The 25229-nt window shown below is 36.2% G+C and overlaps 1 protein-coding gene across 3 annotated transcripts in view; it reads left to right on the plus strand.

Annotated features, from left to right (window-relative positions):
- ipo11 (importin 11) overlaps positions 1 to 25229 on the plus strand; it is a 194969-nt gene that overhangs the window by 111001 nt on the left and 58739 nt on the right. For all 3 annotated transcript variants that reach the window (XM_048209570.1, XM_048209572.1, XM_048209571.1), the window contains exons 21-22: positions 7248 to 7363; positions 17366 to 17442. In XM_048209570.1, the coding sequence (XP_048065527.1) occupies positions 7248 to 7363; positions 17366 to 17442 (193 nt within the window). The remainder of the gene's footprint in view (positions 1 to 7247; positions 7364 to 17365; positions 17443 to 25229) is intronic.

Consider the following 25229-nt stretch of genomic DNA (forward strand, 5'->3'; position numbering starts at 1 on the left):
CATGTTTATTGTGTTTAAAGAAGAATGTCTGAAGACTAAATAATGTTGAAACTAGAAATTGTCAAGTTGAGGCACATTAACTTGCTCTATGAATGTATTTATATGAATCTACATTTGAACCAGTTTCAGGGATATTTGGAAGAAAGAATTGTGTTCATTTTAACAGCTTCTGAAGCTAACAGGAGTTCAAATACGCAGTATCATAACTACATGCTGCGGCACTGACATCCCAATATCTCTGGGATTGAACCATATAGGGCCTTAAAAATGAAGATTCCAAAAGAAAGTTTCATAGGAACAAGAATTTAAAATGATAGTAATATATCTTTAATATTTCCTGAGTTTACAGACATGCAAACAAAACTTCGGAAAAAAGAAAAAAATTGGCACTCAAACTGATATGTTCTGTGGAATTGTTTTGATAGAGGGAAACAAGATACATTTCTAGTTTCAATATTATTAGTTCTTTAGACGCTCTTCCTTAAACACAGTAAGTATCAGCTGTTTGAAAAGTTACCCACATTTGGATTTCAACCATTGAAAATAGGTACAATTTAATTTTTTTTTAACATGTAGCTGCATTGAGATCCTTATATCTATGGTATTCAACCATTTAGGGATCTAAAAAATTAAGATTAGAAAAGTTTAAGAATGAGAATCTAGAATTATATTGAGATGACTTTAATACTTTTAGAGTTACACGCATGCAAACTTTGGAAAAAGAATAGTTATGGCACTCGGGTATATTGTATGCATTTGTGTTCACAGAAAAAATCAAAATACATTTCTAGTTTCAACATTATTTGTTCTTCAAATATTCCTGCAGTGACCCACATTTGGTTTTTGACCACTGAAAATGTGTACAGTTTACTCATGGAGCCACATTGAGCCCCTGTTTCACAGACAAGGCTTAAGCTAGTCCTAGACTAAAATGCATGTTTGAGCTGTTTTAACTTGAAAGCAACTTGTACTGACATATTTCAAAATACGTCAGTGCCATTGTTTTGTCTCAAAATGCATACCAGTAATATTTTTTCTGGGTACGTTTATAAAATATCCTTAAATGCCCTAATTGAACTAAGGCCTAATCCTGGCTTAGTCTTAAACCCTGAGTTACAGGCATGCAAACTTTGGGTAAAAACCACAAAATAATATGTTTCCCATTTTTGGACTGTCACTATTGGCATATAATGCAACAAAGATTGCGAAAGCCAACAAATTTCACGAATAGATGGATTTGTCTGAAATATACTGTGATCATTTAAATAATTAATATTGAAATTTATTTCATTATTTAAATTCTAGTTATATTTAAACAATTATAATTACATTAAATAATGGCAAAATATTAAATGATATTCATTAACAATTATTTAATTATAAAATATTATTTGCCATTATATTTATTTACAATTATTTAATTATAAAAATAATTTCAATAATTGCACATTTAAATTAACAACTATAAAATATTACTATTATTAACAATAGTTAACAATTATAAACAATTATTTCATTACAAAAAGTATTTAAATGATGGCAAATTTGGATAATAAAGCATATTGAGCTCCCCTGCCTATTATTTTTCACATATTTTAAATGTCTTGAGCAGCCTGGATTTGGCCTTTCAGTTCATTTCTCTGTGTTCACATTTTCAGCTATACTTTCGTGGATCAGAGATAATGTTACATTTTGAGTTAATTTAATAAATATTCCTCTGAGGAGAGTTATTGAGTAATCATCAGCTTTAATGAGCTGTTCTTTGTATTTCAAAGTGCTCTTTGCTTCAGTAACCACATCTTGCATATTAACATTTCTCACTCATGTTAAAGACACTTCACAGTGTCTTTAGTTCTTGTAAATCACAGACACATGAATCAGTCTAAAAGATCGCCCCAGGCTTGGCTGAAATTTGCATACTTCCAAAAATCCAAAATTTGTACCAGCTTAGTTGACCAGCAGTCATTAATCTTTTTTTGTTGTTGTTGTTGCTTAAGTCCTTAGATTTGCATATTAAAATGCCAGCAGTCCTTCAGGAAACAATCTATTGTGTGCATATCTCACCACCCGCCATCGACAGTTTGCTATTAACCTTGCATTTATTTGTGTTTTCTGTGGCCTCCTCTGCCAGCCATATGGTATCACAGCTGCTGCTCTCCAGCCTGGCACAGAATGCTGAAGAGACAATATTACCAGTGAACATTCAAAGTCAATCATCCCTAAATGGCCCCATCATGGGTCCATCCCCAAAAGCATATTTCTGACAGATGCTCCAAAATGGATGCTCTCTTTACTGCACATTTGGATATGATTTGTTGACCTGCAGAGGCTAAATTGCCTCGGCACATGCCGTGGCCTGCAAAATTGGCCGTTGTTGTAATGGATGGAGCTTTTGTTTGGAATTTGGAATGTTTGGAAACATTTTTTGGTAAACTATTTTTTTTGTGAAGTAGTTGGAATTTTTCTTTGGTAAATTTTCTGTACTTCAGAATCACAGATTGTACTCTTGGAAATATGACCAAAATAAGAATTTTCACTGGAAGATGTCATCTGAACAAGTAACTGCCACTTTTGTTCTGACCAACTGAGGGGAAAAAAAGCATTACAATGGTGATAAAATCTAACAATTGCTTAGCTCATGCCACATCAAACCGTGCAAATTATTATTAGGGCCCGAGCACCGATGGTGTGACGACCCTAATGTAATTGTTAGGTCAATTCTTCTTCTTCTCCAAAATGAATCGCATTTTTGAGGGCCTAAATATGCTCAAAAACTCATGAAACTTTGCACACGCGTCAGAAGTGGTTAAAATGTATGTTTGATGTGAGTTTCAGAATTAGGTGTGGCAAAATGTCTCTATAGCGCCACCTACAAAATTTCACTCAAGCGCCCTTCGCACTACATTTCACAGACAAGTATGAAATTCGGTAGACACATTTAACAGCCCAATACCTACAAAAAAGTCCCTGTGTGCAAAATCAGAAAACCCAACAGGAAGTGAGATATTTTTAATTTTCTCTGCAAAATTTTTGCAGTTTTTGCCATTTCCAGACGTTGTACTTTAACTCCTCCTGGAGCTTTAATCAGATCAAGATCATATTTAGTCAGTCTAATCTAAAGGCCTTGGCGATGTTAAGTTGCGAAGTTCTTGACTTTTCGCTGAAGGGCTTGTCCGTGGCGGCCTGACAAAGTTCGATGTTTCACCAAGTTGTTGTAACTTGGGCATACAATGTCTGATCTGCCCCAAACTTCACATGTTTTATTAGAGTACTGACCTGAAGACATCTACATGCCAGTATTCAGTTACAGTCATAGCACCACTTGCAGGCAACAGGAAATGACATGTTTTACATTGTGATTAACTCCTCATAGAGATTTTATCAGATCAACATTATATTTGGTCAGTCTAATCTTAATGCCTTAGCGATGATAAATTGCGAAGATCTTGAGTTTTCGCTGAAGGGCGTGTCCGTGGCGGCCTGACAAAGTCTGATGTTTCGCCATGAAAGAGGAAGCTGTTGTAACTCAGGCATACAATGTCGGATCTGCCCCAAACTTCACATGTGTGATAAGAGTCCTGGCCTGAAGACATCTACTTGCTGATTAGTCATATAGTCATATTAGTCAATTAGTCATAACACCACCTGCTGGCAACAGGAAATGGCATGCTTTGCACTGTAATTCACTCTCTGAAACTCATTTATTTATGCTATGAAGTACCAAACATGCTAGAAACATGTTAACTCATGCATCACTTGGCTAAGTGCTAATGTATGCGATTAACACCACGAAACAGTAAGCTGTTGTAACTCAGGCATGCAATGTCCGATCTGCTCCAAACTTCACGTTTGATAATAGTCCTGGCCTGAAGACATCAACAAGTCAATATTCAGTTATAGTCAAAGCACCACCTGATGACAGCAGGAAGTGTGGCACGTCAATATGACTTTGCCGTATTTTTCCTATATTTACATGCTTAACTGCATGTCGCCCACTGTTCACTGTTTTCCTAAGGACGGTGGGTGGTGGTGGCCCTGGGTGCGAGGGCCCTTTCATCGCTGCTTGCAGCTTTAATTATTGTTATACTTTGTTCTCAAATTGTTAGTTAATAACATCAGCATTGTGTGACTGTGTATTTAGTGTGTATTAGCATTACCTGTAGATTTCAATTTCTGTACAGTCTAATCTCTAACGTTAATTTGTCACACCATACAATCCGCCATCAAAATGATGTTTAATTATTCCACCTGCTGTGAGAAAAGGCTATAAATGATCCGCCACCTGCAGCATCTTCACATGCCATATAGCCTACTAGCTGGGATTCCTTCTTTATGCAAACAGACGTGACGTAATGATGCAAAGATGAACGGCTGCATGATTGAATTTCCCGTGGAAACCCACCAGTACCACTCGAATTAGAAAACATTATTACAGGCTTACCGTTGTGAATCAGGCCAAGTTAAGGGGATAGTTTTGAACACTAGCTGGTTATGTACTTGCTCAAAAATGGATTTTTAACCAAAAAAAGTTTAGTATTACAATTTAAGTATTACAATTAAAATTATTACAGTTTAAAAAAGTTACAATTATTTAGAAATAAATAAACACCACATCGTCCAAGTTAACACTCTGAGGTCTGAGGGTATCGCCGGCGATACCACCGCGTTTTTTTTCTTACCAGTGTGAAAGAGACTCAAAATACTCCATTAATGTTGCACATACAATTAAGAGTTATACACCATTTTAATCTGTGGAATATCTTCTTTCATTTGTGTACACTCAGAGTAAAAACAAAATGTTGTGCTTTTTGTAAAATAAAGAAAACTAACATGATGCATGATCTCTCGTCTCCCTCTGAAGGAAGTCCAATCTGATAGTTCTCAGAAAATGAACTGTAACTTAGTGAATACTAATCACAAAAAAATTAGACTTGTGTCTAAAAAAATGTTGAAATGTCAGGTTTTAAATCGTGCAAGTCAAATCGAAAACAAACATTCTGTGTTTATGTAATCTGTATGAAAAGAGAGCCATGTCAGAAATCCGTGATTCAGCTCATTATCCGCTAATGCGGCCACGCCCACGGAGGGAGCGCTATTCAGACGCAAATTCTGAGTCAATACATGCATTCATCGTCTCAATCGTGTATTTATTGTCTTGAAAAGTGTTTTGAATAGCCATAGTTAGCGATCTCTGTCCTCTGTTAGTTTGGTTAGTTCCTGGATTGCCTATTCTTCTTTAGTGGTCAGGCATTTGTGGACTAAAGGTTTACAGAGCACCCTCCGGCTGCAAGTATGAATTGAAAAAACAGTATCCAGCAAAAATTGACAAACATGTGAGAATCCATCAATATTTCTCCAAATGTGCATGCTTTTAAGCTAAAAGCCTATATGAAATGCCATAGAGGTAACATAATTGTTCAGACACTTTGCATCACAGAAATACATTATATTTTAAATAATATAATAGAATACCATTATTTTAAATTGTAATAATATTTCACAGTATTGCTGTTTTTTCTGTATGTTTGATATACACCATCACAGAGGGTTTTTTCACAGCCTACCTGACTGAAAGGCCTCATTAATATGCAAGTCATTTCAGGTCATTATTATGTGATTCTTTTGTCTTCTCAGGTGAGAATCACCCATTATACATGAGGATTCACGCCTCCACGCATACTGTGTTTCTTGACCAAAGATGTTTTAGAAAATTTAAACCTCTCTATTGTTTTATATGAACAAGCAGCCAGCATAATTTTTACCTCATTTTGAAGCAAAAACTCTAGTCTACAACCTGAAATACCCAGAAGTCTTGTGAACAAAGATTTAATATATATTTTTTGGCTTTATTTCAGTGACTTAAGTTTTTTGTTTTTTCAATAACCATGCATAAACGTTATTCCTTCAAAAACACAAACATGTACATACATGTTCCTCACATATTATTGTAGCCTAGTTTGTGCTGAATACAGTGTAATGACACTTTTTCCATTAATATGTTTATGAACAACTGAAAAAAGCACAAATGTCAGGGCATGTCAAAACTTCTCCAGGGTCCCAAAAATCCTCAGACCCCTGAGGGTTAATATTGTGGCTTTATATATGATCAGGCACTTGCATGTCATATTAAAACAGTTTACCAAAATCAAGCTTGTATGTTTGTGTATGTATATATATATATATATATATATATATATATATATATATATATATATATTATATATTTATTTATTTATTTATTTATTTATTTATTTATTTCTTGAGTAAAGAAAATGCTGTACTTATTTAAGTATATTTATTTACAGAGATGGTCCAAACTGCGTGAAGCACTTAATTCGTTAATTGTGACTAAACCTCGTAATAGCACTTACGAGGTTTATTTATTATTAGGACAAAGTGTTACAGTACAGTAATGAGAATCATTATTTAGGAAAACACAAATCCAATTTTTAAACATCCAGATGCGTGACAAAAAGCTCATTGTTCCACTCAACTTTCAAACGGCCATTCCTCAACAACTTGTCTCCTTTCTTGCAAAGTTATGACTCTTGTCTGTGGTGTCTGCGGGTGGGTGTCCTTGGCTTCTGTTTGTTGTTTTTCATCATTGGCCCGTTGACAGTAACAAAGCTTCACCTGGATTCTACGGATGGTACAGTTCTACCCTCTCTAAGCCCCCTAGAGTTCTTCATCTGTGATTTTGATGGACAGCTCAGAATCAGCAGACCACAGAAGGCAGTCATGTCCTGAACTTAAGAGCCCTTTGCGGTGGTCTATGTGATGAGCCCTCATCAGTCAGAGGCTGAGTGGGCATATCTCACCCAGGGGAGGGCAAGGCTCTCAAGACCGGGCCCTTGAATGAACCCAGAAAATACACGGCCGCTGGTGTATTTCTGAGATTTCCTTACTAGAGAGTATGGGAAGCTGACACAATATTGCACCTGCTGCTATTCAGACAGAAAATGATGTTTGTTGTGCTCGGCTGTAAGATGAAATGAAACTCATTTTGGCAGCACTGCTTATTCTGACAACTATTTTTGACACATTTTTATCTGAATAAAAAATTTTTTTGGCGGCATCTTCATCGTACAACCTGTTGTATTGTTAGGAATGTATAACACAGTTAATGTTCAGGGCTTTAAAAATTGTAAATTTTAAAAGACATTTTCAAAAATGAATTCTGAAAAAAGTGTTTTGATCAGTTCTCCCTTGCCCTGTTATGATTGGTTATATTTTTTTGCATTGTTCAGGGCCTGGGAGCGGAAAGCAAGAATCTATATCCCTTCCTCCTACCCGTTATCCAGCTCAGCACAGATGTTTCACAGCCCCCTCATGTTTACCTGCTGGAAGATGGTCTGGAGCTCTGGTAAGTCTCCAAAAATGTATCTAAACCAAAGGTTTAAAGTAGGAATAAAAGTTTCAACACAATCTTTAGGTCCTTTTTCCTTTTGTACACTTCCAGTCAAAATTCTGGACATACCTGACTGACTCAGGCTTTGGGGTTTGAATTGGTTTTGACAAGACAATGATATATGAATTGTGCCTACATATGAATGTCTTTTCAAAAATGTTGGTAAGTTTAGAGACGGTGAGCTGTTATACTCATAAGTGTTACAGTGACATCTCTATACAAGCAAAACTTAAGGAAAAACTGTACGAGAAAAATGTTGCTCTCTTTCTTCCTCATCCTCGTCTGCGTCCTCATTATTGCCTGCGCACAAATTCTCTGTGTTTACTTCCATATGACAGTGTCAACCAGTTCATACTCAAATCTTAAATTGGCCACGTTTAAAAGATGATGTGAACAGCCAAAAAAATAAAAAATAAAATAAAATAAAATAAAAAAGATCTGAGCAATAAATCAGAATTGAGCATTAAAGGGGACCTATTATGCAAAATTCACTTTTACATGGTGTTTAAACATAAGTGTTTTGGCAGTGTGTATCTTTTTTTTAATCCCGATAAATCATAAGAAGTGTCTCAGAACAAGCTGTTTGCAGATTCTACATTTTGTAATGTCACAAAATTCCTAGGCCCCGTCCACGACTGCTAACGGACTCTGCTGTATTAGCATAGACCCCGCCCTGAGTGAGTTGTATACTGTCCACCATTTTCTCCAGGCCGGAGCAGCTGTAGCGACAAGACTGTCTCGTAAGCAACTCAGGTGTTTTGTTGTTAGATGTAAGAGTGAACACAACAGTCTTCATGTACTCCTGACATCAGAGTCGCTGAAGACGCAGAGAATTAGTTTTATTTTTGAAGGGATTGTGCCCCCATATACCTAAATTCGTTTATGTCTGCATGAATCATTTTACACCAGACTGCAAAGGGTCAAGACAAAACACAGGTTTTGCTAAAAAGTTTTTACTCAAGTATGGATCAGTACAAACTGTTTGTGATCCAGCTTATGTCTCCGAGGTGATACTGGTCACGGCAGTAATGAAAAGGAGAGCACACACTTTAGTAGAGTTCATCAGAGTTGTTTTATCGATATAAAGTTTACCAGTTTATTAAGTATTTATTTGTTTACTGTTAGTAGTAACAAGTGTTTTTGTGCAACTCGCTGTGTATGTTGATGATAATGCAAGGGGAAGAGAGAGTTTATGTATAAAGGTTAGGGTTAGACTTTAATGCGCACTTCTTGTACTGTGTTTTATTTGGCTCTTACAGATTTTCTGGAGTGAAAACGGACACTTCATCTTTGCGTGATGTACAATAAACTTATACATATCCATATACAACTAAAATACACAAATATGCAACAAACAATAAATAACAAGTTGCAATATATAATTAATTGTGCTCTGACTTTGAGGTTGATTTACCACCTGAGGAGCATAAATTCTCTTCAGTTCTCACTGTGTGTGTGTGTGTGTGTGTGTGTAAGTGAAGAACAATGCACACGCACGATGCTTACGTCGATAGTGTTCATGTAAATACTCACCAACAATGAGTGTATTTGACCATTTAGGCAACCAAAGACCACAGCTACTATGCTGTTCCGTGTTCCACTCAGAGCATGCGCACAGAAACATCCTGTCAGAAGCGGATTCAGTTCTCTTTCACGGCTTTGAGTTTCCTTTTTTATATCAAGCACGTCTCGCTCTTTACTTATTCATTCATTCATGTTTCTTTATTAATAACGCCAACAGTCCTGCCCACTGAAAGCTATGTGGATTATCATACAGATATAAATATGACACGTTTTTATGCGGCAAAAGAGAAAGTAACCGGTGCATTGTTTCGAAATGTCTCTTGGCACAGAAGAGCACCAGTTTCAATAAAAGGATAATCTGAGAATCTGAGCACAGCAGGAGCTCTAGGTTACCGTAGAAACGTAAGTGGTTTGCCATTGGTGGCTGTTGTGACACTCGCAAACAGCGCTTTGGCCTGTACAACCTGAAATATATTATTATTATAAACTTTTCATAAACTTTGGTAGGCTCTACAACAAAGGAATTGCTGATCTCTAGTAATGTCGAATTTTGAATCGATCGTTTGTTGGTAAAGGGTGAGACCTGGTGAGCCACATGATTTTTATCAAAGAGCCAGGAGTGGCTTGTGAGCCATAGGTTCCCGACCACTGACATAAGTTATAACCGTAATTAAACTAAACCATACCTGTTCTGTCTCTGTGCAGCATACAGCATACTGCTGACAGTTTCTGACATTTTCAGTGCGTGAGATTGTCCTGTTTTTTTGTTGTTGGTATGCCAGAGCACGAGCTGTTGAAGCTTCGCCCTCTTCTTTAAAGGGAGCCAGGATTTAATTTGTATTTAAATGGGCACACACAAAAACGTTTTTAACATGCTAAAAAAAAAATTATCTGTGGGGTATTTTGAGCTAAAACTTTACACACCCTGGGGGCATCAGAGACTTATTTTACATCTTGTAAAAAGGGTCATAAAAGGTCTGCTTTAAGGCATGCAGTGTGAACATAGCCAAAGACAGCAAGGGATTATAGGGAAGTAACCACACAGGATACTGAAGCAGGGTTCCCACTCGTCCTGGAAAACCTTGAAAAATGAAAATTGATGACCTTGAAAACCTTGAAAATTGATGACAAACTTTCCAGTCCTGGAAAGCACATGGAAAATTAGAGAAAATGAAAAATGTCCTGGAAAATCTTGTTTTTGTCCTTCTTAGACAAAAGTTCTTAGATTTTTCTTTAGTTGAGAACAAAAAGTTTATTACTGGCCAAAACAATTACTGTTAGTTGCAGAAAGTGCGATGTTCAGGAATGCTGAGTTTTGACATAGTATTTTCAATGATGATGTTTAGTCTTGTGTTGCCACTTGCAGCAGTTAGCTAATGCTATTAACTGCTCAAATGTGTGCAGAAAATGTTAATTAGTAAGCAGCTACCTAATTCAGTAACTTGCTAACTAATAATTTTGATGCGATATAAGGTCAATAAGGGATTCATTGTGCAGTGTAGCCAGCTTCATTGATTATAATAGGGGTTTGGTTTTCACAACAGTTCAGAACTTTGTGAGTTTGTGCTGAAGTGATTGACAGCTGCAGTGATTAAAAAAGGAAAATCTGTTTATAACCCATTCGCAATTTGAAAGTTTTTCATGCTGCTAAGTATACACACTGCAAAGTTTTGGGAATGACTAACTTATTTAAATGCGGGATTGAATCCAAAATTATATTGATTGACATGGTGATAACCAGCATTGGATGGGACAGAAATAACTAATAGACCTGCCACATATTCTATTACGCGTTATGGGTTTCTTTGTTGTTCATCGACTTTGTCTTTGACTAATATTTTTATTTTCAAATAGTTAAAATAGTTCCAATATTTTTTGCTATGATATGGACACTGGTAACGAGAACAGTTTCTCATAATGTATGATTAAGAGCTCATATTAAAAACAGATTTTATAGTTACATAATGGCAATAAACTATGGAAGTGTCTGCTGCTGAATAAAAAATAAAAAAGGTAATTGCAACTTTTTATCTCCAAAATTCTAAAAAAAATCCCAAGCTTACATATTTGTGATATAAACTTACAATTGTGTCATAAAGTCAGAATTATAAATTGCATAATTGTGATATAAACTCGCAATTGCGAGAAAAAAGTCAGAATAGTGAGATACAAAAAAGGTAATTGCGACTTTTTTAATTCGGTGGCGGAAACAAGCTTCCATAGTCATAATGTATGATTAAGAGCTCATATTAAAAACTGATTTTATATAGTTAAGTCATGGCAATAAACTGTATGCCTTTTAAAGACTTAGAGAGCAATATATTACTTTAGGGCGTGATCCTTGTCTTTTATTCCTGCCATAGTAAAATAGAAAATGTCCTGGAAAAGTCCTGGAAAATGATCGCTGAAAAAGAGTGGGAACCCTGCTGAAGCGTTTGTGCCTTCGTTTATAAGGTGATGTGCCACAGTCGGAAGGCAGCAAATTTGTGCGCAGGCGATAATGCGGACGAGGATGAGGAGAAAGAGCAAAGTTTTTTTCTCTTATAGGTATTCCAAGTTTGGCTTGTATAGAGCTGTCACTGTAATACATTTAAGTATAACAGCTCACTGTCCCTCCAATGACTAACTTAGCTGCTGTCTTCCATATTCACTCAGTGCCCAAAGAACTACCGGTTTGTAAAATCTTTCAAATGTGACTCCCATCAGCGTATAATTGTGACGAATGTTGATCTAAAGTGGCTTAAAAGCAGCATGAATTCCAGTATTCACTGTTCAGACTGAGGTCGCATTACAAAACATCTGACCTGTATCTGATTTAGGACCACAATATGGAAGAAAATCAGAATGGAAAAGATCAGATTCCATTCCAGTGTTCACACTGTTATGAAATAAACAGATCTGTGTCACATATGACAAAAAAAAAAAAAAAAATGATTTGGGCCACATTTTCCTGCCATCTGAACATAGCCTGCTGGTTGCACTGTTACGAAATAAACAGATCTGTGTCACATATGAGCAAAAAAACCTTTGCCACTTTTGCCTGCAGTCTGAACTTAGCCTAGTTGCTGCTGTCCCTGCTCTAGCACTCGCAGGGCATGGTATGTATCGTTGATCTTATCAAGTTTTTGCAAAGCTTTATAGATAAGAGCAGTTTACAATAAAATTCAAAATGGCTAACGGGCAATACAGTTAATCTTGAATATGACTGGTCATTGTACTTCGTATGACCTAAGGAATTTCTAGAGGTTGGGCTTTAGGCCATATTATTAAAAAAAGCTATTGACAAATTTAACAATTAGTACAATTTCCTAAACTTTACTTGCATTTTTAAATCCTCAGGGAACTCTTACTACATGTTTAAGTAAGAGAAGGCATTACCAAGATTCAGCCTCATATCTGTTTTGTCTTCTAAATAGAAAGAAATGCTAAAATAAAGTAGTAAATCAACAGGTAGCAATATAGTTCACAATATTGGATGATCAATTTGGTGGAGATTGAAAAGAAAGTCAAACTTTGAGTAGGCCAGATCTCTATTCTCCAGCAGTGGGCTGCCATAGATCAATACAAAAGAGGCACACACACTTTTGATAACAATAAGTAGTCTGTCCACTGTCAACTTGACTGGTATTGTTTACATTATATTCTCACTTGTCTCTTGTTTTACCTATACTCTCTATACATTCCACATTCTCAGTATTCTACTGCTGTCTGCTCTCCATATCCGTATACTGCCACAATTTAATTCTATGTCTGTGTCTATCTATATATCTGCTGATCTGATCTAAATAAGCTCATGCTTCTTCTACATTGGTATTTCATTTCACACACCATGGTGCATAAAAAGTTAAAGTCTCCCTGTAGTCAATTATTTTATCCCTTAAAACTCATCTTTGATCACCAAAATGACATATTTAAAAAAAAAATTCAAGTGAAAAAAAAAGTCTTCATGTCTTAAAATAGCTTGAATGTAACTCTACACCCTTGCCTTATTTAATATACACCGATCAATGAATATGCAAATTAGCCCCACCTCCACTCACTCACACCAGCTCGGAGAGTCTACTGTTGCTGTAGTGATGAGCAATTTGTTGTTTGTGTTGTGGATATTGAAGAAAAACGCTTGCTTCGCCTCATATATTCAGTTTAACAGCTGTGCAACTGAGCTGCTCATATTTTCTGATGCTTAAATTGTGTTTTAAATTATGAATTTGGTAAAATGCCTTTGCAAAACGGTCTGAATCCACTTGCATTCGTTTGGACTGCCCTCACACTGAATAACCTGAAGCGATTTCTCAGTAAAACAGACAGTATCGAGAGAACAAGCAGCCGTTTTCCTCTGTGAACGTGCACTTAATGGATGTTTGACCATTTCGTTGCTTTTTTCAGATTTAAAAAAACATTCAGATGAAATCCTGCAGGTGCCCGTGCCTTCTCCTTACATGAAATAAATGCACATTCCAGCATATTTACTTGAACTTATCAGGTAGGCTAATATCTATGGTTTTATATCTAATGATTTTAAGCCTAAACTTGACATAATCTGTAAACTTGTCCCTCAAATCTGATTGGTTGATTTGAATGTTGTTCCAGCATCAACAAAAATGTTGACCCAGGAACATGTTGAACTCAGCAAAATCAGGTTATGCCACACTCACGCGCTCAGAGCAATATTGTTTTAGCTATGTTTTATAGTATTAAAATATTTCGAAAGACAAAAACATGAACTTTATTGGCTTTACTTCAAGTCAGCTGTCACTTTAGTTTGGCGCGAGCCCCTATGCGCTCACACACTTGGCACAGCCCTTGCAACGTTTTTGTCATTAATTAATATGAATTAATATAATTAGCCTTTTGCTTGACTACGTTATCAAACAGCTAATAACGTGTTGCTAATGTTACACACACCGTTCCTGTTCTTTATCTCAGACAGAGACAGACAGCTGCCTTCTAACAATCAGTATCCTTACAAACGCTTTGAACAACTCAGAACGTCAGTGGAGAAAGGCATTATAGTTCATCATAACATCGTAATAGACTCGCTATATTGATGAATCTACACACTTTTTTTATATCAACAGAAAATATACCGGGATAACCTGGCTTCTCTGGAGACTTTCCTGCTTCAGAGCAGTCATAGTTAATGATATGCTAAAGCCTGCCGGCACGTTGTTGTGATTGATTACAAGGTAGTCTGTGACATCACAAACACCCACGATTTCAAACCGTGTGTTTTAGGCTGTCTTGTTTTACTGCAGTTTCAAACATAAAATACTCAGCAATGGTGCTGACCAGGGCTTGACATTAACACCTGCCAACCCGCCAAATGCGGGTAGATTTCAGCTGTGGCGGGTAAGACAGCCACTCCCACTAGCCACTTTGGCGGGTTGAATATAATTTCAGCCTACAGCCAAATGAAAAGTAGCCAAGCTCATCGTATCACAAAATTACAATTCAGTCACAATTCTTTATCGATTAACTTGCGGTTATGAAGGTGGGATAGGCGGAATCGCGCTAAATGACACAACAGAAGCGTGCGCGCTCTCTCTGTCGCGCGCGATTCAGTTCTCCTTGCGCCTGAATACACGCACACACAGATGTCAAAATGCATCGTGTGGAGTATCTCGCGTGAATACAGTCGGCTGTGGCTTACGGCTAAGTGGACGTAAACAGGTGGGTAAAAACTGGATATGTGTCAGTATATGACGTCCATGCATTCAGCAGCCCCCAAATAAATACCCCTCTGTCATTAATGTTAATCAAACATCAAAAAATGTTAAATACATGTATACATGTATGCTAAATAAACATATGTATCTGAATTTTTTTTTTTTAAATTACTATTTGTAATTTGCTTCTTTGTTCTTTTTATATAGCCTAACAAAAATAACTGTATACCTCATGTATAGTCTTGATTTGGGTGGTCAATCTGCATTTGTAAGTTTGAAAGGGTTTTAAATCTTGTAAATCAAGTAAAATGACTCAAAATCAAGTAATTTAAGCATGCCAGAGTCAACTTTAATCATATAAAATGTAATTTCCCAACTGCAAAATTGTGGCCAGTGAAAATGCTGAGTGGCTAGTAACTTTGGAAAACCACTAGCCACATTGGCTGGTGAGCAAAAAAAGTTAATGTCAAGCCCTGGTGCTGACTTATGAATTTGCACATGATTTGTCTTAAAGCATATTAAAAACACTACATAGACATATAAACAACATTAAAAACTTAATTTTCACCACAGGGGGTCTTTAAAATCTGTCATAAAATGTGACTCATGTGGCTGTTTCACCTCTACTCCACACTGCTCAGCGATGCCAGTGGTGAGGGCAGCACAAAATAATGTGGCACACACTCTCCTCAGGCTCTTATGCTGTTTTGTGCGCAACTGTACAGTTGGCCAACATGGTGAGCATAAGGAAAGAACACATTTTCATCCTTTGTCAGCTTTCTTCATACTGCTAGCTTGCTGCTCACCATTTTTGAAGAAAGTTGACTAGTGGCATCCGGTTGATGCCTACGACATTGCTATGGCAACCTGTACAGATATGCCCACACTGGCTGAATCCTGGTCCTAATTTTGGAATGTGAAATGCAAATTATGATAATTGAATTGGCCTTGTTAATTTGAATTAATGAGTTCATTCGAATGGAATTAGCCACAACCATACTGGAAGTGGAATTGGAATGACATGAAGACGAATTTTCAATTCAAAGAACTTCCATTCTGATTTCGATCCAAAAAAAATTATTTCATGAAATACACGCTATTATTCTGTAGGTCAGTGAGATTTTTTTATTTATTTATTTATTTTTTAAGAATTTAATACAATTATTAAAGGATTATTCCACTTTTAAATAAACTTTTCCTGATAATTTACTCACCCCCATGTCATCCAAGATGTCCATGTCTTTCTTTCTTCAGTCGAAAAGAAATTAAAGTTTTTGATGAAAACATTCCAGGATTTTTTTTCCATATAGTGGACTTCAATGGGCACCAAACAGTTGAAGGTCAAAATTAGTTTCAGTGCAGCTTCAAATTGTTCTACACGATCCCAGACGAGAAATAATGGTCTTATCTAGAGAAACAATCACTCATTTTATAAAAAAAAAATTTAAATTTTATACTTTTTAACCAGAAATGCTCATCTTGAGCTAGTTCTCTTCTTCTTCTCTATTAGAATTCCGGCAGTAAAACTCATTTTATTTTTCAAAAATGTCAATTTGCCTTTTTGCTATCTCAGTTCAAATTCTGAAATGTAGAGTATTTCAGGTTATTTCAATTTTGAATTGTGTATAACTGTAAAAAAAAAAAAAAAAGTGGGCATTTCATTTCTTCATAATTTTGTATTAACAAATTAACATTATCATGTTAACACATGGTCTTTATATGGGTTGAGATTTACCCAATTCATGACTGAGGATATAGGTGTCATTTCTTCCTTGTTCAGGATATTCCTAACCTCAGGAATACAGCTAAAGCATTGCACTTGTCTTAACTGCCCTAAATCTAAATGGGATCCCAGTTAGTGGCTGTTTCCCTCCTGTCAACCACTGACACATAAGGCTTAAAAGATTTGTGTGACAAATTGCCTGTCCAGATGTGAATGATAGCATGAATCATTGGAGTTGTGCTTCGGAGGAACTGAGCCAACACTTTTTTATGTAAGTTCCCCATATTACACTTAGCCGTGCTGTCAAGCTACAAGACAATGCTGAGTCAGGAGAAATCTTGCGCATAAATTAATTTATCTTCAGCTCCGGGTTTTAAACCGTATGCCCTACATTCCGATCAATATTGTCCGTGATAATAAGCTCAACCCTCCTTTGTATTTACCATAGATTTCTTCTGTAGTGCTGCAATTCACACACTTGCCATCTTTATCTCCTTTCTGAGTGGATTTTTTTTCTCTCCGTTCCGTTAGTCTTCTCATTGTCTTCGCTCATCTCTTTGAGGAGGGTTAACACCCCCCTTTAAGTTCAAGGCTTCAGACTCGCTCTCTCGTTTTGTTGTTCTTCCCTGCTGTCCAATTTTCATTTTCTCTGAGTCACTCTATCTCTCTTGTATCAAGACAAAGAGAGTAACTCTGTACAATAACTCAACCTGCACAAAGACTCCTCTGTAGCCTCTGGATCAAATATAGCAGCACTTCAACAAATTTAGCAGCATCCATTCATTTTCTGCAATGCTTTTATGAAAGATCGCCTGTTTTGTTTAAAGATGGAAGATGCTCTGCTTGAAGCCACCCTTTTTATGAATTGATGCCATGTAGTGTTTCCATGGACACTAAAAGCATAGTTCTTTCATTGTAATATTTCTATTATTTGAAGGATTTTTTTTTCTCCATATCATCATGATCAAGTAACATTTGACTGAAAAATGGTGTTGCATTTTAAATGAAGGCTGTTCAAATGGCATGATCTTTTTCTTCATTCAGGTTGGCGACTTTAGAGAACAGCCCTGCCATCACCCCTGAGCTTCTGAGGATCTTCCAGAATATGTCTGCCCTACTTGGTAAGTAGATGCCTCTGAATTAGTTTTTCTTTGTGTCCAGTTTCTTTTTTAATTACAGATCTAGCTAAAAGCCAGTGCCAATTTAACTGTCAAATGGACATGCCCTGAAATGCAGTTCACAGACTTTTCCATCTGAATTCATCATTTCAATATAGATAGTTGTTGACCTCAGTCTTTTTTATTATTATTATTATTTATTTAACGGTTTCCACCTTTTTCCTATGCCCCACGCACAAATTATGTGAGTAACTTCCGTTAAGCTGTAAGCAATCAGCAAAAGGTTTGCTCGATGAAAGCAATAATAAGCATTTTCAAAACCTGGGTACAATAAGATGACATAATTCTACTTACTCTTCAACCATCAAACATTAAAATGACATTTAAAAGTGTAAAAGCATTAATAAATACTACCACAGACCATGAATAACCCAATTATTTCTGCAGAAATATTACGGATGTGTTAAATATAACTGTTGGAATATATGTCTGTGTTATGTAACACGTTGCCTTAATCAAAAATGTTAAATAACTGGAACATTGAGTGATAATATTTCACAGTGATTTCCGTCATTTTGACAGACCGTAAATATTGTATTTACCTGTTTTAGAAACATTCCAGTAAACACTGTTTATAGAGATTAGAAGTGAAAAGGGGAGACAATGACATTTCAAAGCATCTGTGTGAAATCAAACCTGGAAAGAGACATGAGGATTTGGGTAGATAATTCTTGTTAGACCACACAGCCCTCTACAATGCGAGTAATTCACTCGCACGCGGATACTGAATTGAGCTCTCTTTCATGTCGTCTTGCTCTTGAAAGGAGTATCTTGGCAAGTATCATAGTAAACATAGTCGGTTATGTGTTGAGTGAACGTAAACAGTTGAGAAATAAAACGCAAGTGTACAGTATCAGTATATTGGATCCGTGCATTGTGTCTTATAGTGACAGCAGCTTAATATTCCAATAAAAACTCAATGCTCTTGACTGAATAACTTTTGTAACTAAAAAGGATTCATCTATATTTAAATTATACAGTGAAGTGCTATTTTATTATTGATTACTTTAATTTCTCTACATAATCTGCCTAATCTGTATCTAACTACTGTTAGATCTATCTGAAAAACCTAAAAAGCACTGTTTATTTCATTATTTTCATTGTTCTATTGTTTATTTGCGCTTTTGGTTGTAGTTTGATTATTTGTTCTTATTTTATTAGACTGTTTACTTTAATAGTGTTTGAAATTTATATTTTATATTTATATTTAATATTATATTAATGTAGATTTTTTTTCATTTGTATTGTTCTTGCACTTCATGTAAAAAGTCTGGGCGAGTAAAATAAATAATTTACCAGCCAATGGCTTCAGTGTGTCCGTAGAGGGTTGCCATGTCACATTAAATTACCAAGCATAACATTATTCTCTTGAAGTCTGAACATGAGAATATGAAGAAAAAAATGTACAGCTCATTCAGTCAAACTGACAGATAAGGATTTTCTGTAGCGCATCCTTATGATTTGAAATTATGTGTTTGTCTTTTTGAGTGGAACTTCCCCAAACCGGAAGTGCCTCCAATAATCTAAAACGCAGTAGGCTCATTGGGAAAAAGGTGGATAATATGCCCTAATTTGTCCTTATTTGCTTACACTTGTATTGTTCCAAACTCATATGACCTTTTCTCTGGAACACAAAAGGTGAAAAGTATCCTGGCCACTCTTTTCAATATAATGGAAATGAATGAGCGCTTGAACGGTTCAGCTCCAAAAAGGATGCAAAAGCACAATTGAAGGATTATGAAAAGTGGTCCCTACGACTTGTATGCTATATTTCAAGATTTCTGAAGCTTTGTCAGACGGGCAGACTGAAATTTATCTTGTTATTCACTGAAAGTTGTAACATCTGCCTTAGCTCATTTGTATGTTCATGAGAAGAGTAGTGAGATCTGATTAGTCAAGTTTTGTGGACAACATTGTTTCTTTTGTGTCCTTTGCTTAAAGCCAGTATTATTACGTGATTTATTATTATTATTATTATTTTGAGTGAACTATCCCTTTAAGTTTCCTGTTTCTTTTTGTTTTTTTAAATGGATCAACCTAAAAGCCATATTTACTTTCATATGGCCCTGAAATGCAGTTTACCAACTTTTTCCTGCTGAATTTTCAGAGCAGAAATAAGTTCATCCTCCTCAATTTTCTCAATTCTTGTTGGGTGAATATAAACTTGAGTTTACCTCAATCCTGTAATAAAATGGGTTTATAAAATTTCAAGTCAGATTGATTGTCAGTCAACAGCTTACTCATGATGTAGTTCTTTTATTCATGAGGTTGTTATTCAATTATTTGAGCAGAGGCCAATTTCATATTTTAGTTGGTAGTTGTTAAGCATGTTATTCTGCTCAGTTCATTCCCTTTAAGGGTTGTCTCTCGCTCTTGTATTTTTAATTCACTTAAATGTTATTTTGGTTGTAATAGAACTGTTTCTCAGATTTGAATACGATGATTTTCAGAGCGACTGAGGCGACACAAAAATTGCTGGTTTTGCTTCCCTGGGCTTGTATCAGAATTAGATAATTAACAGTTTGATTGGGGCACTGTAATTAAATATGCTTGCATCACCGCCTCCTAGCCTCTGGGAAATGTCACACAGAAGTGTTCGCTCGAGAGGAGCCATTCAAGCGTAAGGCCAACACCTCTCATAACCTTAGATAGTTGGAAAGATGTGTAGCCGTCAGAGTTGAGGGATGCTAGAGGTCAGTACGAGAGAGAGAATAAGAGACAGCATTTCATTAAAGCATCTCCCGGCACATTGAAATGCAAAGAGAGGCAGCTGATTGAAGCGATTTTTCCATTTGCATGCTCATTTCTCCTATCCTCGTCTCTTTCAGGTGCTGATGGTAATATTAGCACAAGGGCCTGTTAAGACTCCAGTCTCTTTCATCCATTCTTCGAGAGCTAGTTAAGAAAAAAAAATGTAATTTCTCTCCTTGGAATGGAATGAGGATGGCCTCTGACCGGAAATGAGTCTAGCAATGTCGAAAGTACTGGTACTTTGGTACTTGATACTTAAAAAAAAAAAAAAAAAAAATAGCCTACCAACATTAAGCCCGGGACACACCAAGTCGGCTGTCGTGCCATTTTTGAGCGTTGATCGGCTTAGTTTTTTCTGTGTGTTCTGCACTGTTGGCTCTAGTCAGATGCCGTCAGGTTTTATATTTTTTTTAATAAACATGTTGAATCGGCGTCGGCACCATCGAATCTTTTGGCTGTTCAGCTTAGTAAACGAGTCAGTGCACAGGGATAAAAGTGAAAGCGAGCAAAGAAGTCAAGACAGTGCAAACAGAAGCCTGTTATGATTTTACGTCATCTTACATGAGCATTCCAATGTGCGAATATTTTCATAATAACGTGAGCAGACTGGACTAAAGAATGTGATCAGCATGATTGATATTCAAAATGGATTGATGGTTTGAATGATGAAAATAGACTTGATTCCTGCTGAAATGGACAGTTATTTCAAAACACGCAGGCGCAAAAAGCACATGCTAGTTGACAGTCGCCAGTAGTCCTTTTGGTGTGTTCAAGACCAGTTTTTTGGCTGAGATGCAGCCAACAAAATGAGACAACAGTCAGATTTCGTCACCGCTAGTTATTTGACGTTGGCTTGGTGTGTCCGGGGCTTTAATTTTTCTACAGTATTGACTCAATTGAGTATCTGAGTGGTGTCTGAACATGACCGAAGGCAGTGGAAAATACGTATCCGTGTAAAAGTGAGCTTATACCTCGTGATAATGTGACATCAGTGGTCAAAATATGTGTGTTAGCTAGATATTAATGTTATGTAACCATTGTAGTATCGACATTTTGTCATTAGTCAGTGTAAACATAAAAGAAAATTACAGATTTGTGCCATAAACCTTGCAGTGTATGTCTAATATACCCTGCTACTATTATGCAGTTATTTTCGTTTTTATTATAGTTTTGTTAGTTTTTTATTTTGAATTAGCTTTTATTTTTTTTATATTTTTAATTTTCATGTTAATTTTACTTTACATTTTAGTCATTTCTTTATGTGCATTTGTCTTTTTATTAGTTTTTCAACTAATATTAATATTTTATTTTATTTCAGCTTTACTTTAACAGAAATGTTTTAGTTTTTTAGATAATAGCCCAGCTATTATGTCATTATTAATCAACAGTGATGAAAAACACACCACTTAGTGTATTTTTTCATTATTCATTGCTGTTGAATGATTGCTTTTAAAAACTAAAGGATAAAGGCAATACTTAAAGGATACTTGCCATTGTTTTGATTTAATTTGATAGTATTAATATAAATATTTAAAAATTGTAGGGATGCCCGATATATCGGTACCATATAGGTTATTGGTCGATACTAGGTTTTTGTTTTTTCCCCTCAATTTATGGGTATTGATCTATATTGGATATTTATTTGTGCATGCTATTTTTATTTTTTTTATTTTTTTACAGAGTATCATTGCCATCATCTAACACTCAAAGTTAATCTTTAAAAACACTAATAATTTAATAACTCTGTTTAAATGCAGTCTTTAGCAAATCTCAGGATGAATATCCATTTGTCATAATGTACATCATAATTTTACGATGCCTAAATTTACAGCATTTAAACAAATTAATTTTAGTTTTTAGTGTTTAGTGTTTTTGTATTGTGTAGAATTTTAACATTGGCTAATTATCAGTTTTAGGTCATAACATGAAAATAATTGCTTACTTAGTATCATCTCAGTGACTGAATTTTCTTTTTCTCTGAAATCTTGCATAAATAGCACTGCTTTTACAAATGCAAAGTGGGACAGGTTAAAAAAAAAAAAAAAACTCCCTTAGACAAAGTGTGAAAAAGGAAAAAGTTTCAGGTTGTCGCCTGCAGCTAGCACTCCTACGATCTCAGTGCACCGTTCGGGCCAGCTTATCTGCCTGGATGATGAAATCTCATCATCTGTTGTAACTCTGTGTTCTTAACGCTGTTCGACAGGGGAGCAGATCTCTCGCTGTGCTCCAAACAGCTCACTTTCCTCATCTCTCACTGCTTGCAGCTTCTCACCTGCTGAGGTCTGGGATGAAAGGCTCCTGCCACGGCCCTCCTGCTGACTACACTACTGTCTTTCTCTCAATCTGGAGTGTGTTCATGATGCAGAGCTGGTTTAGTGAGACGCTGCCATTTGCTTCCCGTTACAGTGAAATGGCTTTAGTAGTACATTTAGCTTTTGAATGTGAAGTTTGGTTAATCTGTAATCACTTGCTATCCCAGTGTAGAAAACGAGATACATTTTGAAATTGTTGAAGTCAACATTAAATCAAACTTTATTTGATTAACTACAGTACAAAATAAAGTGTTAGTTCTCCCAAAAAGGAAATTTCTGTCATTAAGTACTCACCCTCATGTCGTCCCAAACCTGTAAGACTTTTGTTTTTCTTCGGGAACAAAAATTAAGATATTTTTGATGAAATCCGAGGGTATCTGATCCACACATAGGCAGCAACGACCAGAGCCGGCCAATACTGAGCCGCTGTTTGGACGTAAACACTGAAGCTCTGGATTCAGACCATTTTGTGTTTTACCAGTTCATAATTTAAAACACAATTTAAGCGTCAGAAATTAAACTGAATATACGAAGCGAAGCAAGCTTTTTTTCTTAAATATCCACAACACAAACAACAAATTGCTCATCATTATAGCAACAGTAGACTCTCCTAGTTGGTGAGAGCGAGTGGAGGCGGGGCTAATTTGCATATTCATTGATCCGTATTGGTGATCAAAGATGAGTTTTAAGGGATAAAATAATTGACTACGGGGGGGGGGGGGGCTTTAAGAATTTAAAAGCAGAAATGTGAAGCATAAAATCACTTAATTTCTTCTGTTAAGTTGTTTAAATCATAATTTTTATAGTCGATTTAGCCTTTAAGGCATTTCGTTGTTATGGAGACAAAGTTGTAAAATTGTATACAGATTTAAACAGAAAAGGTTACTTTTAAAAGTGACTTTTTCCCACACTAAAATCATGTTAACAAACATACTTTACATCATGGTTCATACAGGCACCACTTCATGAAAATCCAGGACTTTTAAGTCGATTTTTCCGGTTTCTAATCCTCCAATTTCTAAAACCTAGTTTCAAGTTCTTTAAGGACCTTTTGCGATCCTTGCTACATTTACTGTTTATTGTTGAAATGGTGAATATTTTAATGTTGATAGTTTGGCCCTATTTACAGTACTTCCATTTTAGGTGCATTCAGCCTTGATGTTAAAACTACTGCTTAACATGCCGAAATGAGAAGTCATGGGTTCAATGAGTTTTTGCTTTTCCTTGTTACTGGGCACGGTGTCCTGTGGACAGAATGCCAAACATCACATGAACAAACAGGAAAACAGGTCTCATTGCATCCGCTTTTCAGAGAAAGTGTTAACAGCAGTACAAACTGACTGCTATATCTATGGACTTTTCGTTGTTGCTGATTTATTTTATTTAAATATCTAAATGCTAGTGAGAAGAAGGAAAAAAACTTTCAGATATCAATCTGCGTATGCGATGGACATTTGTTATGCTCAACTTTGCTCATTCCTTTGAAGGTATTTTAGTAAAACTAGCACAGAGTAAAACATTTACTCTGTGCTATCATACCTGTGAAGTGACTTTTCCCATAACCCGCATGGGGGTTAGAGCCTATAATGGAAATGTTGACACTTGGTTTAATAAGATTTTCAGAAATGTAATGAACTTCTCTATTTGTGACAGCAGAGCTTCATTAGTAGTGTAAATACTCCTACTTATTCTCACACACACAACAGAAATCCCATAATAAGTCAACTTAGGGCCATGAGATTTTCCTTTTTAAATGCCAGATCGTTTGCAGCGGTTTTAATAACCTACCAAAATTTCATACCCATTTGTGTGGCTATTTCAATAGCACCGGTAAATGTCTGAAATGGGGCTGATGCCTTAGCCTGTTTGCTTTACTTACAGCAGTTCACAGTGGCAGGAAAGTCATTGCTTTTTCAAGAAATCTGTTTCTATGGTGACTTATTTCACTGTTACTGATGGCAGTGGTTGATGATCTTGACAGCGCTAGAATTGTCCCCTTCCACCCCCAGGCCCTGCAGTAGAAATGCTCACTGAATTGTCTTTTTTTCTTTTTTTTTTTTTCTTTTTTTTGGACCCCAGCAGCAAAAGCCCATAGATTTTCTCAAACCAAATGTGACTTCACCTCATGCACATTTCAACGACCCTTTGACTGATTTTCTGCAGAGGTGGAAAAATATTTTTCGACTGCCAAAGTTTTAGTCTGTCTCACTTGAAACTGCTGAGCATGTACTTGTGTGTGTTTTTCATACTTGTGGATGTTCGTTACTGCCAGGACAAGTAATGAGGCCGGCTGTTCCTGTTGAGAAACGCTTTTCACACTATAGATATGCTGTTTGTCTGGATTTCATCTGAACAAGGGATGCTCCATCTGCCTCTTTGACTCTCTCTTTGGTGAATCTCCAGACATATTTTTTATGAAAAAATGGGCCTAGATGCTCGAGCTGTCAGTATAGTGTTTATTGACTGTGTCAAAGAGTCATAGCCACAAGCCTTTAGCAAAGATCAGTGCCTGTGAGAAATGCTAGTAATTGAGCAGTATCTACATTTCATAACAAGCCCTTAGAGGCATAAAAAAGTATCTTGTTTTCCTTAAGGACTAAACGTTTAGAAGCGCCATGCAAACAAATATCAACAAGTGGCTGAGGCAGAATCTGTACACTAAAAAAA

The sequence above is a fragment of the Megalobrama amblycephala genome, linkage group LG12, assembly GCF_018812025.1.
Source record: "Megalobrama amblycephala isolate DHTTF-2021 linkage group LG12, ASM1881202v1, whole genome shotgun sequence".
Classification (NCBI taxonomy): domain Eukaryota; kingdom Metazoa; phylum Chordata; class Actinopteri; order Cypriniformes; family Xenocyprididae; genus Megalobrama; species Megalobrama amblycephala.